This window comes from Coenobita brevimanus, chromosome 1 (genome assembly GCF_032717465.1).
Source record: "Coenobita brevimanus isolate Jiangsu-jjx chromosome 1, ASM3271746v2, whole genome shotgun sequence".
Lineage (NCBI taxonomy): Eukaryota > Metazoa > Arthropoda > Malacostraca > Decapoda > Coenobitidae > Coenobita > Coenobita brevimanus.
The window spans coordinates 69515938-69534783 of NC_136954.1; the positions used below are offsets into that span (position 1 = coordinate 69515938).

Sequence of the window (18846 nt, forward strand, 5' to 3'; positions counted from 1 at the left end):
GTTCTGACCTTAGAACTACTAGAGAGAATGTTTTAACTAATTGCACTGTAATGAACCTTAGCCTTGTCATTAACTTTTCGGCATATGTGACTGAGAACCTTCCATCTGTTTCAAGATAGTTTCGGGTTGTTGCTTAACCGCGGTCTGCCAGGCCAGCAGACCCGACGACCACAGGAAAGGAAGGAATAATAGCACCCAGCCGAAAATTGGTTAAATGGCACGAAGTCGATGGCTGAGGCATGGTGACAGAGTCGGCATCGACAGAGCCAACGCTGATAGAGTCGGCGTTGGCAGGGTCGGCGCTGATAAGTCGGCAGGCTTGACCCTTCCGATATCAATGGGAGATCCCCAACTATCCAACCATGAAACGTTTTGTCCAACCTAATTGGAATAGAGGAAAAATAAAAGTCTGAAGAAATATGGACACAGCAAGAAAGTGAGGACAGTGGGAAGGAAGGAATAGCGAAGAACTAGCACCAAACCATACTATGGCACTAGGCTGGGGTTGAAGCGGCTTGCTGATGAAGCTGGCAAGGCGATGTAGTGGCTTGATTGGTCAGTTGGTCGAGAAGCCAGACTCAGGGAGGGTCAACGTCAATGGGAGATTCGTAAACTTTTGAAGTTATGAAACCAAATATCTAACCTGACAAAAAGTAGGAAAATAAAGTCAGAAGAAACACCAAAAAGAGGTAGGACAGAAAACAGTTGGAAGATAAAGACTGGAGACGAAGTGGCCCCTTTTAATCGAGACACCAAGAAGAGAGGTGGTTCGACAGAAGAGAAGAAAACAGTTGGGCGAAAGATTGGAGACAAAAGGGCCCCTTTTGGTCGCCTCACACGAGAAGCCGGGATACTGGGGAAGAATTCTTTCCATCTCTCCCATGGGAAGATGACAAGAAAGTAACTGCTCCTGTAGGGACGTCATACAGTCTGATACAGATACAATACAGTACAGTACACATAAACCCTGTGGGGAACCGGCGCGGCGCCCCACTTGTAGTAGACAGCGCCTTGCCTGGTTTGAATTGGTTCTTTCCCACGGCGAGGTACAGGGATATATGAGGAGGCTTGGCTCCTGGATGGACACTAAAGCTGCTTCCACCCACAGTGCACAATGACACCACATGTATGCTCCTCTGAGCGTCGCTCTTCACCACCACGGAAGACCGATACCTCGGTCACCGGCCTCAAGGCGTCTTTGTGTTAATGATTTGAACTACAAAAGCCAACTTGGGGAGTAAGGATCACTCACCGTGGCCTTACTAATTACTTTTTTTTTTTTTTGGGGGGGGAAGGATAATGAAGACCATGAATGAGATGTTGACAAAGCAAAAATATCCAACTTACAAAAAGGCACCTGTTGCTGGTCCCGATTTCTTTTGACACACGCCTATCCCTCTTCTCGTATTTTTCTGGACTTCCTCTTCATTTCTTCATGCACCTAACATGTTACGTATACCTCCAAACCACCTGATAATGAAATATGAAAAATATTACGGAGACGTCAAACCTACCGCCGTCTGACTAAAGCACTCCTTCACTGTTTACTACTCGCGGCGCGTGACTGAGGTTGTTATTATCGTGCCCTGGCAACCTTTCATTCGAATGCGTCTGATTGTGTAAAATATGAGACGCATGTGATTCGTGTATAATGTTTGTGTATAATAACATTCGTGTATGATATATCCGTGCATAATAATGATTCGTGTATATTATACGAGATCGGACGCACTTTTGAATGGTAGGTTGCCAGGGTACGATAATGACCTCAGAGTCATGCGCCGCGACTATAGGTTGACTTACTGATCCGAACTGATCAGGCATACCGTTAATCCGTTATTTTCCGAACTAAACTACGCAGGTATAATAAACTAAGGAACACTTAAGACGATAAATATGTCATCAAATTGTGGTCGCTTATATTATGAAATCAACAGAACAAGGGAAATTAATTTTTCTGCGGTTTTCATGACATTGATTTTTTTTTTTTTTTTTAAGAACAGGTCAAAGAAGTATCGTTATGGGCTGCCCCTTAACCCTTTTCATCAAAATAAATCTGGTTAAAATAGGATAAAAAGTACTTAAGTTACCCACTTCTGCACCAATCTTTTATAGTTTAGCATCTTGCCATAAGGCTGCCTTTCCACCCCTCACCACTCATTCATATTACCTCATTTCCATCCCTCCACCTCACTCTCGGTCGCATCCATCAATTTCACATACAACCTACTAGTTAATTTCAGATTCTCCACCCGCTTCTTATGGTCTTACATATGTCCCTGTTTAACACCCAAATGTGGCAACTTGGAAAGGAATACCCGCCCTCAGTCCCTAGTTCACAGTGGCTCGCATTTTCCTGCCAGCCTTTGTTGGTGTTGTAACGACTACAGTGTGATTGCAAATTTTATTTCAGCTCCCTCCAGTTTTTATTCAGCTTAAGAAAGCTTTCCTTGTAATGAAAGGGTTAATGAAGCCTTGACCTAATCTCTACAGTTCAGAATCTTTCCTAAGCTGAATAAAATATGTAGTAATCCTCTGTTTTTAATCAAAACCTTCATAGAGCCAGCCACCTGCATTTAAAGCACTCCTTTCCCCAGTTTCATTTATACATTTTTCCATCCTATCAATCGCTATGCAGTACTATGGTACAGTACTGTACTTGAAGCTTTTCCTTATCCAATTCAGTATTGCCCCCGTGGGAACGAAAAGGCCCGGCAAGAGGATAATCAGTCCAAACACGGCAGGTGAACCAGTTGTTTCCCTGGGCATCACGATAAACATCTGCCATCCCTGATCCACATGGGCCAATCCAGTGGGAGTGCTCTAACTGACCTGATCACCACAAGCCTACAGACTTATACAGGAGCAACACATCTACTGTCCTATAATAGCACACAGCATGAAGGCTTATTTTGATCTCCCTCCATGCATCAGAAGACTTCCATAATAGGGAAAGTCCTCATGTGTGACAGGTTTCCACCAAAGCAACTCTCTTACAATAACCATTAGTTTATTCATATCTAGATTTACTTTTAACCCACAATCTTCACAACGGACACTAAGTCAGACTGCAAAGAATTTGTAGGCTCTAAGCACGTAAACTCCTCTGAAAATGGTCAACTCTTGAGATGAATGCAATTTTCCATTCAACACTTTTTCCCCTATCTTGAGTATAAAGGCCCAGGGCTGAACTTAGTATAGTACTGTGCTTATAAGGTGATGATGGCCAGTCATTTACTAAACAAGTGGCATTACGTTAGCAATAAAATCCAGCCATAATTTCAAATTAAACCTTAAAGGGGTACACGCAGTTGCAGTACACCCACTAGACTGGACTTCAGTTAGGTTACATAGTTACCACCCAACACGTTAAATGGATATTAGTATTACATCATTTTGGCTTATCATCCAGTGTAGTCACCAACAGGTAACACTACATCAACTGAGTGAATGGTGTGCCCCTACCACTACCAAGCAGGTGGTTTACATAAAACTCCACTTATAATCTAGTTCTTATGATGCTGAGTGCTAGCTTCTCCAAGATTTTATTCTGTGCATACTATCGACTAATTTTATTCGGCTACAAAGACATTCAGTACAGTATTCGCTTACTAACACTTCTTCCCTACCAATTTCTTTCTGCAGTTACCGCATAGCTATATTATTTTATTGATGCAATATATGTTGCTATTAAAAATATATAAGAAGCATAAAAGAGAATATTAATGAGTAGTTTGAAAAATAAGTTGTTGTGAATGAGAGTACAGGGCTCAGCACCTACAAGGCTGTATAATTCATTCTCATTCAATTACTTTAAGGAAATCAGTATAAACGTCTAACATAAGAAATACTTTATTATTTACATGATATATCTGTAAAACGGCAAACTGTGCATGTGTTATTATTTACTTACTTACTGTAGATACATTCTTGGCATAGATTTGAAATAAGACTGTCCATTTTCACCATTTTTGTACAATTTCTGGGTTCCTCTTTTAGGTGCCCAAGCACATGAAATGATAACATGTTCTTCAAGACCACGGTAGGGCAACATGAGGGGAGGTGAGGAAGGAGATGAGTTGGAAGGACACTTTTATATGCTTGTGTGACTGAGGAGTTCAAGACAAAAATGATCTGGGTGAAATGAGGGATGACTGGGTGAAGGATGGATGAATGGATGGATGGATGGATGAATACCACATGCAAGATGACAAGTAGAAAGGGCACTTAATGCATGAGTAGAACCGGAGTAGATAGAAAAGGGAAAACAATGCCAATGGGAAGATACTACTCGATGGAAAGCAAGGGCATAAGTTTATGCTGTGAAGGTACTGATCAAGGTGGTGACAACCTTTATAAAGCTCAAGTACAGTATCATAGAAAAAAACTGTCTGAATTGAATGAGAAAATATTACATGCAAAAATAAAATGAAATGGAAACTAAGAAAGAATGTAAATAAGAGTTAATTCAATGCAGGTATAGCTCAGAAACAATCTATGGAAGACGGTGATAAAGGTTTCAAACAAAAGGAAACAAGAGACAGCTCACCCCCTCAACACACTTTCCTCCCCAGAAACCAAAACAAAGAAGAAATAATGAAGAAATAAACGGAGTACTGTATAAGGAGACTGGAAAGTGGAAATGGGAGACTGGAAAGTGGAAATGAGCGACTGGTGACAGGGCGTGGTGACAGATACTGTAGGTATCCCACACTGGCTCTGAATTAAAGAGATATGTCAGAAAACAACCATATACACCACAACTGTAAAATTGTCCTCCTGATAATACAAACAATTTATGAAGAATTAATTTTCATGATGATAGGAATAATAAAAAAAATTTTATACTGAAAAAATTAACACAAAAAGAGGCACAAACCAGAATTACAACTAACTCAGTGACTGGTGACATAAATTTGGCAATGTACAATGACTGCAAATACCACAGAGCACTGGAAATGTCAGGGACCATATTAAATGTATAAATTTTGTTTTTGTAACATATCTGTACTTCAGAGTCTATCAGAGATAACCCTATGTTGTGCTGAAGATTTGGGTTTTCTTCTGGAGAACATCCCAATGACTTGAAATTCCTTCCAGGAATATCATATATCAACCATTTTGAAACCGGGCAGCAGCTTAAGAGGGCTGTGGTTCAAGCTGGATGTACACTCAGTCAAAAAAATATCTTTAATCATGTCATCAGTGGTTTTGCTGAGTGCTGCTGATGTTCCTCAAGTTCATATGGCAAATATGTTTGACTGGACAGTGCATTTTACACCATCCTGTCCCTTTATCACACCTGCATTTCGTATGCTACATGAAGTTCCATCTTCATCGTGTGTTGATAAAAACAGCTGGCAAATACATTCAAGAAACGTTACTGGAGATTATTTTCAAACACTTCATTCACTATTTCAAAATATCAGCACGCATACGGATTCATAAGAAGTTACTGGAGATTTCGAACATTTCATCCACTGTTTCAATATGTAAAAGATGGAAAAACTTCAGATACTTTTTTGAGCAACTGTACAAAAATAAAATACAAACTTAAACCACAACCCAATACTACTGCCACCACAACCACAACCACCACCACCCACCACCACCACAAACACCAACACAGAAAAGCCGCACTTCAGGCAACTCGATCCCTGGAACATACAATACCAGGGACAACTAATAAACCAAATAAATAGAAAAATAAAAGAATCAACCACACAGATAATAAGCTAAATAAAATATCCAAATTTTCTAATTAGTTCAACATTAACAGGATACAGATGCTGCCAATTTCACATCATCCCCAAATTAAGTAACACATGTATTAAACCTCACCTCAACTGGATAATACATTTACATTTGTCTTTCTATCAACACAAGAAAGCCAATTTTTGAAAACCTGCTTCTACTACTGTACCTGTGATGCTATTACCTGCATTACATCTTGCAGCGGCTGCATTAAGTCACAAATGCACTCAAAGTTGTTTACATTTCAGCTTCCTTGGTAGCTACTTGTACACATGTCACCAAACACCAACCAACTGCTGAAGTGGCCAAACATTACACCCTTCTTTGAATCTTGTTCAACCATGTTAGTTTTATTAAACAAGTAAGCTGCACAATATCTTATAACAAATGTAATTTTTTTAATACAAACTGGATTTTATTATCTAACTGTGGTTTGTACACCTAATAACACAAAAAATAGCTTTTCACATTTTGGAAAGTTACCAATCACACAAACACATGTAAACTGGTGTTCTGTGTGTGATTCCGACAGGGACAGGACAGGGAAGGGTGGTCTTTTTCTTGAGTGCTTGGGCTGGTTAAGGAAGACAATTGCCAACACATGATGACTAGTTACCCTACAGTGTACCAGACTGGAAAGCACCATCTGCTGGGTCCTTGAACCATACTGTAGCTGGTACAGGGGGCTTCACAGCACCTCTTCCTTACCTTTACCTTGCATATACACCTCAACATTTTCTTCTATAATACCTATAACATTTCAATACTGACACAGTTTCCAGCAGTAAAGTATAAGAGGATACTGAGGTGTAATGTGCACAGTAAACTACTGTGGAATAGGTGTCTGGAACTCTCCAGTGCCACTAAGAATATGATCCCTATGTTCACTAAACTCTCCTTGCAAACACCCCATATCTTAACTCATGACAGGCCTCTTGTACCGAAAGAGTTTGCTGATATTTGTGCACACCCACTAAAAAAAAAAAAAAAAAAAAAAAGAGAGAGAGAGAGAGAGAGAGAGACAGAGAGAGAGAGAGAGAGATTCCTTTGTGATGTGATACAATATGAGACACAGACCAAGGATTCTGAACTACCAGCAGTACCAAATAAATACCATTTCACTTTTACAAATAATTTCAAAGCTCATCACACCCAGGGGTTAAATTTTATTTTAATGGGTGTACACCTAGCATAACCCCAACAGGTCAAAAATCTCCCTAAGTTGAACAAAATAATCAGATGTCAAAAAGATGAAAGAAACATCCCCGGCAAACAGTGGGTCAACCAGGCTTCCTAGTACCTCTTCTTCAACTGTTTATTTCTGCATATGGTAATATAATAATCTCTTGTATGTTATTTGCACAATTTATGCCAATGTTGTTGCTGGGGAGTGATGCCGTCTTGTGGTGGCACCGATATAACTGGGTGGTGCTGCCCAATTATACTTACTTCCCTTCATTCCCTTCCTATCCTACAAAAAGATGATGGTGGGCTACAGGTGAGGGGCAACTTCAACCAGCAGTCCACTGGGTTCACATTCAGATGAGCCTGGGGTTGTAGCTACTATTACTCTGTCAATGTTCAAATTATACAGTACAAATATCATACAAAAGAAAAGTATTACCATAGTGATCTCTTGGTTATTGCGCACTTGGTTTTTGGCTATAAAAAAGCTTGTTATCGCTCACATAAGGTGGTTTCTGCCAATAATAATGGTGCAAAATCCGATGGCTCAGAGGAATTCAACGATGAGACCTTACCTGAAGAGTCAGTCCCAAGTGGTGGAGGCCACTATATAGCTCCCCATCACCCAGCCCCAGAACCCCTTACCTCAAGCCCATTTCAGGTCTCTATATTCTATGTGTTTCTTCCTGTTCATCATTTTCTATTCATCTACCAATGCCTGTGTGTGTTTCTGATACAATAACAGTATCTGTGTGTTTAGTGGGTCTAAATTGTTGTTACAGGGAAAATTTGGGTTTACAAGTGAGGTGCCTGGTAACAATTAGGATAAATCCCAATAGTTTTGTGCTTTCATCATCATGCAACTTCATCATGCACTAAGCGCGGTGCCAATTTTGCGCAATAACCAAGGGATCATAGAAGAGTAATATGAAAAATTAGAATACCTTGTAAGGTGACAAGATTACTGCCTCTTGGTGAACCTAGCATCCTTGACCTAAGTGCCTTTGGAGATTTCATACCGCTTTCTCAGTAATTTATTTTGCATATTACTCGTATACCTTATCCTTCTCCTGTAGGTTATTTATATGGCTCCAAATAATCAATGTAGTTTTCAGCCAATACATGAGCATACAGAGTCCTATATGCAGACTAAATCACCAAGAAATGTGTGTGAAGGAAATCTCTGACTCATGACACAAGCCTCATACAGACAATCAAATACACAGATGCTTTGGAGAGCTGAGTGTAACCTGACCCACATGGTGCTATTCAGCCTCAAAACAGGGCTCCTAGTGATTTACCGAGACTCCCTCCACATCGGATCCTCCTCAGGGGACAACCAAACTATCACAACAAATTTGACACCGGTACCATACTCTAAGTCCCTCGTTATATGCCAGTGATGGGTTCGAAAATATTACCATTTTCTCTGTACATCAAAATCCAGCTTCACAGGCAACAACAGAGATTTAATGGGCATTTTTTTCCATAATGTACTAGATTTAATGGGAAGAAAAAGTAATATAATAAGTGCTTTTTCTGTAAGATACAGGGTTTCATGGGAAGAAAAAGTGATAAAATAAGTGCTTTCCATAAGGAACTGGAATTAATAGGAAAACAGTAGGCATTTTTCTGTGGCCTTGGGGAAATTACAGGGAAATACTTTTTTCAGTAACATAATGGACTTCACAGGGGAAAAAAATAAGATTGTTTTTCAGTAACTTATCTGACATACAAGGGGAAAGCAACACTTTTTTCTTTTTTTCCCCGTAAGCTATTGGACTAACACAGAAAAAAGTAACACCAGTTTGTTATTCTGCAACTTACTGGAATTAACGAGGAAAAAATAACAAGTACTTTACCTTTAACTTACTGCAACAGGGAAAAAAAATATTAGGCATTATTTTTCTGTAAGTTGCTGGACATAAAACAAAAAAGTAACAATTTTTTTTTCTTTTTCTGTTAGTTACTGGACTTGATAAGGAAAAAGAAGTAACATAATGGTATTTATCTGGAATTAACTGGGAAACAATAGGCATTTTTCTGTACACCTTATAAGGAAAAAAAAAAATTTCTTTAACTTACTGGACTGAAAAAAATAAATAAATAACTTACTGGAATTTTAAAAATAACATATAACGAGGGTTCTCTCTATACAAATACATAAGACCCATTAACAGAGATTGGGGGAAAAAAAAAAGGCTTTCACAGGACCATTGGCTAAAACACATTTTACATCATGAAACATTAAACTGAAACTCTTTGCTATGAAGATATAAAAGATTACATTTTTTTTTTCCTTTACGAAACACAAGATGCAAAGGGATTCAATTTTTTTCCAATTTATGAACTACATTTACATTATGAAACAATAAACTTACAATCTCTGTGATGAAGATGAAGACATAAAAGGACTCAAAATCTTTTTCCCTAAAAAAAAAAAAAATAAAAAAAATAAAAATAAATCATAATTTCTTTTCTTTGTGAAGAACATATGATACAAGAGGATTCATAAATTTTCTCCCTTCTGAAGAACATACCCTTTCTTTTTAAGAAGAACATGACAACAAAAGCTGAAAATTCACTAGGCTGAAAAAGTAAACATGCGACAAACAATACTCGGAAATGAAATTATGTAAGTACTGTACTGCTGTTTTTGCACACCTTATCATGTCACTTGTGAAACTGTGCTACACAATGGGGAAAAAAACCATGAGAAATTTTGTGACAGGAAATGAATGGCATTTTTTGTTTCCTGCAGAAATTAAAGACAGACATACCCTGAATACACTTTATAAAATCATAGCACAGGAAGTCCTAAGGACAAGTTGCACTGCTACCCATAAAGTCAAATTGCCAGTTTTCTTTCATTTTACCTTCTCATTTTTGTGCTTAAAAAGTTGCAATATCCCAAAGCATATCTCTTACTTATAATGACAAAATGACAGTATGCACATTTCCAACATCACTCATCCACTTCCACATCATCTGATCTCTCTTTTCCCATTTGCAGATGGTGTGAGGTAGAGTACAGTAGGCCAGGAAAACATAAGGTAGGGTACAGATGGCCAGGAAATGGTGGGTAGGATACTGGAGGCCAGGAAATGGTGGGTAGGATACTTGAAGCCAGGAAATGGTGGGTAGGGTAACGGAGGCCAGGAAAAAAAGAAGTTATGGCTAAGAAAAGGTGGTGTAGGGTAATTAAGGCCAGGAAATGGTGGGTAGGGTACAGCAGGCCAGGAAAGCAAAGGAATATGACAATGGGAGAACTAAGCAACAGCATGCATAAGAAATGGGTCACACACGCGTTCATTTACACTACCAAAACAATTCATCTATGTTACAATGCATTTCATCAAATTTTGAAAAAGAAAGATGTGTTAATATGGCCTAATATCCATAAGTACAGGCAATGCTAAACATGTACAGGATGGTCCATATAACCCACTCCCCTTACACTCCTGTGGGCAATTTCTCTTGAGATGGCTCAGTGTTATCATCCCATGCATCATTCATTCATTTCTCACTCCCATTGCCACAACCACGCCAACACCAGGTGATGAGCCATCCCTGCAACAAAGACACTGCCATGTGAATCTAGAGGAGCGCTACTTACAGCCAACCTTGTATGTACAACAGACGTGTTCAAAAATCACAAAACATTTACCCATACAACTGGTACTAAAAATTGTGGTGGTGAAACTGGCCAATCACCTTTAGAGGCAGCAATGGAACTCTGACATAAAACTTTTCTGTAATTTACTCTTGCCATTACCCGGCCAGTCTGATGATGTATTTTCTGTTGTATTCTAGCTATGGTTCTAGGAGGGAGGCTTTCATGAGGTGGCAGAGGTAACTGGGTGGATCCTCTACCCCGTTATGAAAACATCCCTCAACCCCTTCCCTACTCTTAAAAAGGGGAAGGTAGACTGCTGGAGAAAGGCAAAAACCTTAAGTGTATCAGGTGCATGTTTCAGATAAATCTGGGGCTACAACGACTCTGCCAATCTAGTGACCACCAGATGATTTTACTCAGCTAAGGATGGACGTTTGATGGAGCAGGGATTAGAAACAAACTCCACTGACCTCTTTTGCTAAAGAAGTCTCTATGAGGTGAATAAAACTGTTTGATAATAGCATGAATAAAACTAAATATATATCATCAGACTAATGGAGAATAAAAAATAATGAGAAAGGTGACATATAAGGACTTTCTGTATTGCACAATTTCTTCACACTGATATTAACCTGTACAGTAAGTTTTCAAGAGAAAACGTGTGTTTTTGTGTATGCACGTGTCAACACATGTGTGCATGTGAGGTGGGGAGGGGACGAGTGGAGGGGTCTGGTGTACACGTGGCTGCCACAGTCCAAGATATTAATTCAAACAACCAGAAAAAAAATTAAAACAAATGTACTTTTCATCTATGAATGAGAGTGAATCTCATCAGGGTTTGTGACATGAAAATAATTTAATGCATTCATGGTTCAATATAATTTAATCTACAAGTACAAATATCAACTTTATATCATCTATAACGGGGCATATGAGCATCCATAAAATTAAGTATACTTAACAATATTGTCCAAAAGGACAAAATTATTCAAAAACATTGCAAATTCGATTTATCAACTTTTGTTTCATACAAAAGTTCAAGGGTTTGTGGGAATTAAAGCCCAGTAGAAAGTACTTCTTCAATAACATAGTTATGGTCAATACCATTATTAAATTTCAAAATATGTACAAAAATATACATCTGGCAGGGAGTGTGTGCTCAGTTACACGACGTCAGCGGTGGCCACAGAGCGAGCCGGGCTGGTGTGGAGGCAGACAGGTGCGGGACAGGTGTGTGTGGAGGCGCAGCAGGTGTGGCGTGGCATGGCGGCCAGTCACACCGCATCTCTACCACATATTACACCACCACATCCTCTCACACTGTTTATTGCTTGTCCTGAGGTCCGGAAACACCTTCCTTTACTGCCTCACAGTAAAAAAAAAAAAAAAAAAAAAAAATTCACTGAGGTATCTTATTTCTTCCTCCAGAATGTCTGTATCACTTTGCTGGCCACTATTTATAAACAGTTCTTATAAACTGTATATCTGGTAGGTAAACAAGATACTGTATACTTCTTCTGCTCAGGCGACCAACATATTCCTATAATCTCCAGTTGGCTGTAAGTGGCAAAATCTTTACAGATGCCACACAGCCCCAAGTTGGAATTTCTGCTTTTTTCTACAGTTGTGCGGCACTGGTCTGTACAACGAACGCACTTCAGGATTTCCTAAGAGCACACGAGGCATCGCCTTAACACACATGGACCTCTCAGCAAATTTGTACATTTTGGGTGGGAAGTATAACACAAAGAAAAAAAATAGAAACAATAATCAGATATAATAACAATAATAATTATAATAATAATAAAAACACTTGAGACTATTTGTATAAAAACCATTCATAACTAAATTTAATCATAAGGCATCACAGTTGACACACAAGGAAGCCACCAGGTTTCAGATGAATTCTTCTGGGCCCCTCAGAGGACTGCCGGCAACCAAAATGTCGGCCCGCTCAGCCACACTTCAAAACACTGCAGCTTCGCAGATTTCATTTTTGTTGCAGCAGTGACGTGAGATCTAGACAACCTGTGGAGGCCTCGTGCCGAGTGATTGCACAGTCGGGACTGTTGGGAGATTATCCTTCCTTGAGTATCTACACAACGAGGTGATTCTCTGAGGTGAATCGTTTCGGCAACAAGGCATCAAGAAGGGGAAGCATCTGGTTCCAGATGCATGTTACACCCCCACCCACAATCAAGTTGAAATAATTAGGTAAAGGGATCAAGAAAAATGAGGAGATGGTAAAATAAAAACTAAGAATAAACAAATATGATGACAAGGCTGAGTGAAGAAGGGAAGGTAGGAAATAGTAAGCATAATACAATGACAGTAACACTGATATAACATGGTATATAAGTCTTAAGGTAGAGTACAAGAAAAATAAAGGGGCAAAGCAAAAACTAAGCAAAAGCAAACAAGTCAAAGGTCAACAGGTCAAGGGCAGAAAGAGCAAGGACATACTGTAAGAAAGTGTGGAAGAGATGGTTATTAATATATAAAATTTATGTGAAACACATTATTAGGTGGATGAGACATGGGATAAAACAAGGCAAGAGGCTGACTTATTGAACATTAAAGCAGGGTGGGGGCTAGAGAGGGGACAGAGGAGCTAGGGTGTGGGAGGGGGCTAGTCCTTAAGGCGCTGAAGTCCATACTGCACATAGCACACCAGGTCATAAAGATGTGAGTGCAGGGTTAGTGGGCTTATATGCCGGTCCAGCTCGATGAAGAAATCTGCAAAGTAAAAACAACATCTCAGTATAAACTCAATACCGTAAATCTTTCCTACAAGTTGTCATTTTTTTTTAATGTTCTTTTTTTGCCATCAAGTCTATAGTAAATTACGGAACAAGTGCAGTCCATTAATTACAAACCTAGCCGTGTCTACAACAATGCATGATGAGGTATCAACAGCTAACAAACAAAGTTTCTCTAAACATGAAGTAAAAATGACTCAATGATAAACTTACACAAAATTATCCCAGGCAAGGCCTAAGGACTCACCTTGTATCATGCTCTTATGAAAGACGAAACGGTCAGCCTCCATCCACATTTCATGTGCCGATGCGAGGTGTGAGGCGATCTGGTGCTGCCTGACCATCAATGAATGTATGTGAACTGGGACTGCAACAGTTGGCACAGCTGGGGTGTGGGCCCCCTGGGGTGGCTGGGGGTGGGGCGGGGTGCTGCCAACAGGAGGGTGATGGATGCCGTTACGTCTGTAACGTGTCCCTTCAGTACTGGTGGTATACCCAGACGACTGAGACCCCTCAGACCCCACAGACCCAGCAGGTGATGGGGTCTGGGAGAGGTGGGATGGGGAGCTTGTTGCACGACTACTCCCTCCTGACCACTGCTGCCCTCCCCCGTTGCCTCCTCCACCTTCAACACCTTCTGTTCGGCTGTGGTTCTGTGGAACAAATAGTACAATGATAAACTTTTTCTTCATCAATGCTTATAAATCCACAACAGTAACACCAGCATTCTCTCAAACAGCAAAGTAGCTAATTACTGTACTTCAATCCAAAGTGATATTTTTTATTTTATTCTTGCTGCCTCCAGAAGATATTGTTTATGAGACACCTCTAATTATGAAGGAGTACTTGACTTTACCTAACTCCTCCACTTCACTAAAATCATTTCTCAGCTAAGTAAAATGGTTACAGAAAGCAGTGTGGCTTACCTGAAAGTAGACGTTGAGTTTGCTCTGGTTTTCCCTGTGTTCATTCCGCAACATTTTGTAGATCTGTAGTGACAGCAAACTCCGACACCTAAGACTGCAATAATATTCATGAATTAGGAAATGGACAAGGGAAACTAAGTTATCATCACTGATTAGCTACAACTGTGTAGTTTTGAATCTGGCATCACTGTATACTACCAGGATTTTAAGGTTATTCAAAAAATTCCATATTAAACTTGCTTAACCTCCATCAAACTTCATTTTCTTTAAACAAGCCGTACCAATGGAACAATTATGGGAAAAATTTCAGTCATGAGGAGAGTAGTTTTAAAAGAAGTCCTCTCTATAATTCCAGCGTGTTATGAACTATCACATCATTATCCAGATCTCCTTTCCCACTCCAAGGTGGGGTGAAGTAGGGTTCAGAGCCAGAAAAATCTTTATGGAATGAGATACTAATCAAAGTTCACTCAGAATATGCCATACGCCAATGTATTCACCATTCAAACCCCAAGAAACTAAAAGGCATTGTAAATTAGGAAAAACTGGCAAATCAGTTACAAACACACACAAATAAAAGCAATATTTTTTGTTATTTACTCTACTTATAAAATACATGTTAAAAAAATAAAACGTATGACTTGTGAGGCTTCACTGCACTGTTAACTTCACATCCATTAACAAAAGACAGGGTGGTGGAGAGGGAGGCCTTCACGTGGTAGCACTGATAGGGCCAGGCAGCTTCACCAACCGTTTCAACAAAAGGCCCTCACCTCCATCCCTGTCCCCCTAAAGGATGGTGGACCGCAGGAGGAGGGCAACTTCAACCTACAGTCCACTGGGATCACATCCAGGTGAGCCTGGGGTGGCAACTGCAACTACTATTACTACTAATACAATGAGAAATTTCTCAAATCAATATCCCAAACGTAACAATATATCATGGTTACCTCAAGACAGCTAATTTTATGTTTATGGAACTCTCCTGGTTCTCTCGTCTGAATACACTTGACACCCACCTGAAAGATAAATTACATTGCATCAGACGGACTGAAATGATGTAATAATCTGACACAACTGATTTTCTCATAATACACATGTTCTATGCAATATGTACACCTAGTTCCATACTCTGATAAGTAATGGGTACAGTCAAACATATATGCCTCTATAAAACTTTCTCTTGCCTGTGCTTTTAACTATCAAATACTGTAGTGGAGTGCATGAGAGAAACTGTATTTGAAGTTCTTTAACTTTTCCCCTTCATATACCTAGTCTAATTACCTTCCAATCCTCGAAACAACCCACCTGATCAATCTGTGTGCTGTACAGCATAGTGAAATTGTTATCTCGAAGCTCCTAATTATCTGACTGTCCTACTACCATTAGCATGTGCAAGACCATGTCCAAATCAAAAACTGACTGACAAGGGTAGGGGTTCCATATCACAGTAATTCATTTAAGTTCTCACCAGTGTCCAACTGGGTTTCAGTGATGCAAAGTTCCTGCCACACCCACCCCTGCCAGCATGCATTTACTGTGGACACAGCCTGAGTCATCCTTCATTGTCTAATTCGTACTTTCTAATTTGTGTTATCATTAGCAATCCTCTATGAGCCCACAAATTAACTTTAACCCAGTACAGCATGCTACTCATCTTAATACATTCCGAAGGCTACCAAATATTCATCGTCACTCACTTGATGAAGTTCAGTGTATCCCGGTACATGGTAAGAGAGGCATTCTGGTCATGGTCACTTTCCATGGCTTGTCCGCTGAGTATGAAGTACAGTGCGGCCTCCAAGTACTTCATTGCTTGCATGGACCTATCCGTCTCCCCATCGGCAATGTGCTTCAACTCCTTGGCCATGCGAAGGTACTGTCCATAGTCCCTGCGTATAAAAAGAAGGCTGATGCAGACCAAGCAGAGTTAAAAATGAATGGCCATTAAGAATTTGTACGCACACTATCACACAAGCAAAAACAGAAGGGCAGGGCAAACATGAGGCAACTTATTTTTCAAGGGATTATAAAAAGAAGCAAGAACAGATAGGCAGACAAACTGAGCAAACACCCGCCATGATGGAGAAGGGTGGATATATGGGTGCAAGATGGGTTACACTATCTGTGAACATTGAACTAAATACTGGCTCATGTTTTCTATCATGCAATACATAAAGAACAACATGACACTAGTCCACCGACATGAATTATCAACTACAATATGCGGATGGTCATGAGAACTGCCAATAGTCTTCATCTCTGAGAGTGGTGACAGCAGGGTAATGAGACATATAACAGTCAAAAGCTAGGAGGTTATACCTGATTATGGCCGAGTTAATCTTTGTTATAATTACTTCAATGCTGACTGACTATGCTTTTTCCTAAGAGTATGGTTACTTCTAGACCCCTAACTTCTAGTGGAAAGTGAAATCAATCATGATGACAACAGTCAAAATGCATCAGCTGGGTAGTAATTGTGGAGATAAAACTGTTAGCTATAATAAAAGTTATTAGCATCTTTGGACAACAACTGGTTCATTCTACAATCATCACCATCATCCTAAAACTATGAAGAGAGTATCCAGTGAAATGTGACCTGTGAATTCCAACCACAAGAAAATTAAATAATACACACTGAAAGAAGCTAACCCAAGCAACTGACTCATTATAAACCATTACTCAATATATTCCATTTCATGTTCAAGCATCTGCATGAAGTTTGTAGTGATGCTTTAAATCTGAGAGTAAAGCTACAACTGAGGATGCAATATGCATCTGATTATCCAATTTAAGTTTGTTAAAATAACAATAACCAAGAAAAAATCAACAGTTCCACCCTACTGTGACCCCCACTGACAAATCCAATGACCCTCTGAACCCAGGGGTATCCTCACTAAATTATTCTTACCACCTTGTGATGGTTGACTCAGACTAAAATAACTCGTATGTACATATACCGTATATTTTCAATTGGAGGATTTAGATACAAGTACAGTTTTCATATACCCAGTCAGTACAAGAGGCCATTACTGAGCTGAATAAAGTTGTTCGGAAAAAAAAAAATTAAAAAAAAAAAAAATAATAATAATAAAAAAAGGCCATTACTGAGCTGAATAAAATTGTTTGGTAAAAAAAAAAAAAATATGGGGGCAGAGGGAGGGGGGACACCACCCAGATTGAAAAGGTTAACAAGAGCCATATAAATAACCAAAATTATGAACAGGACAGAACTGTGTATTCAAATAGTCTTGAAATTCTGAGGAGAAATATTTCTGTCTTTGTAGAGTACAGTACATGAAATTCTTAATACGCAAACTTTTGCTAGCCTTAGTACCAAGCGCACAGCTGAGCTGGTTAGGTACTACGTTAAACCATGAAGATATTCTAGTCGGTACATTTCTTCATATATAATAATAAAAAGCAAATACTATTAATTATAGTAAAAGAAATGCACAGTCAAAGGGATAGTGCAGGATGTTGCATATTCATGGAATGGACCTAAGTTTGGCTCCCCTGGTAGCTATGGCCTTTATTTGTCTTTGGAGCTTTTATAACATTTCTGCCTCTGCGATACACTTTCCACTATACAGCTTCATTATTCTTTTGTAAGTTACCATATGCCTGGCCCTGGGCTCCTACGTTCCTTATGGGGCTAAATAGGATTGGATGATGATGATATTACCGATATGAACATAAATAACACGCTGAAGAATATTATGCCGTTGTATAACAAATACACAGCTGAGAAAGAGGTAATAAAAACTCCTAAGTCAAGAAAGAAATACAGGCCTATGACACAGTGAGGTGGGAAGGCTCAATACAAACTTGGGGACACTTTACCTATTAATCTCTGGCATTCTCCTCTCAAAATAGGATGCATAAAGTCTCTCTTGTAGATTTGCATAGTGTCCAGGCAGTATTGCCCTGCAAAGAGGACAGCACTCACTTAATAAAAAATGAAATAAAAAAATAAAGCAAGATAAAAATACTTTATATTCAAATGATCCCCTAAAAAAAATTGCAATATAAGGACTAAAATGCAGAAAAAAATAAAAAATGAAAAATTTAAGCTGCAACTATAAATCCTAATCTGGGAGGGTATGTTAGGAAGAAACAGCTTTTCAACACAAGCTTCAAAACTTTGGAATGCCAAAAAACAATAAGTAACTACCCTATTAAATCTAGTTTCAAAATACCTTGACTTCAGAGTTCTAGTGCACTTACATTACATCTGTGGGATTAGTTAACTCCTAAACAGCAGGCATAGTTGTAAGCTCACCTTCAACTCATATTTCTTTCATGGAAGGGGTACTCTGCTGTTAAAAAATGAATAAAGCCTACAATTTTTTGCTGACACCGAGGACATCTCCGTAGCTTTCATTATCTTGCTGTGGCAATGAGATGAAGCAAAGTAACTTTCAGTTATTTTGACGCAAAAGTAATCTTGGAGGCCTGAGGGTCCCTGAGACTCAACAGAGGTGGAGCAAGTCAATCTTACTGTCCACTGGCCCAACAAGACTGGCTTGGATGATAGGAGAGCAGCCATATAGCATGGCATTGAAGAAAAAAATTAAAACATGATCCAGAAATGTAACCCAGGTGA

At 39.3% G+C, this 18846-nt stretch overlaps 1 protein-coding gene across 1 annotated transcript in view; it reads right to left on the reverse strand.

Moving 5' to 3' along the window:
• Positions 1-13086: 13086 nt before the first annotated feature.
• LOC145402788 (uncharacterized) overlaps positions 13087-18846 on the reverse strand; it is a 41780-nt gene continuing 36020 nt past the window's right edge. Inside the window, exons 15-20 of the mRNA XM_080274728.1 lie at positions 18084-18167; positions 15941-16132; positions 15191-15259; positions 14241-14334; positions 13562-13967; positions 13087-13291 (exon numbers count right to left, since the gene is read on the reverse strand). Coding sequence (XP_080130854.1) covers positions 13185-13291; positions 13562-13967; positions 14241-14334; positions 15191-15259; positions 15941-16132; positions 18084-18167 — 952 coding nt within the window. The 3' untranslated portion in view covers positions 13087-13184. The remainder of the gene's footprint in view (positions 13292-13561; positions 13968-14240; positions 14335-15190; positions 15260-15940; positions 16133-18083; positions 18168-18846) is intronic.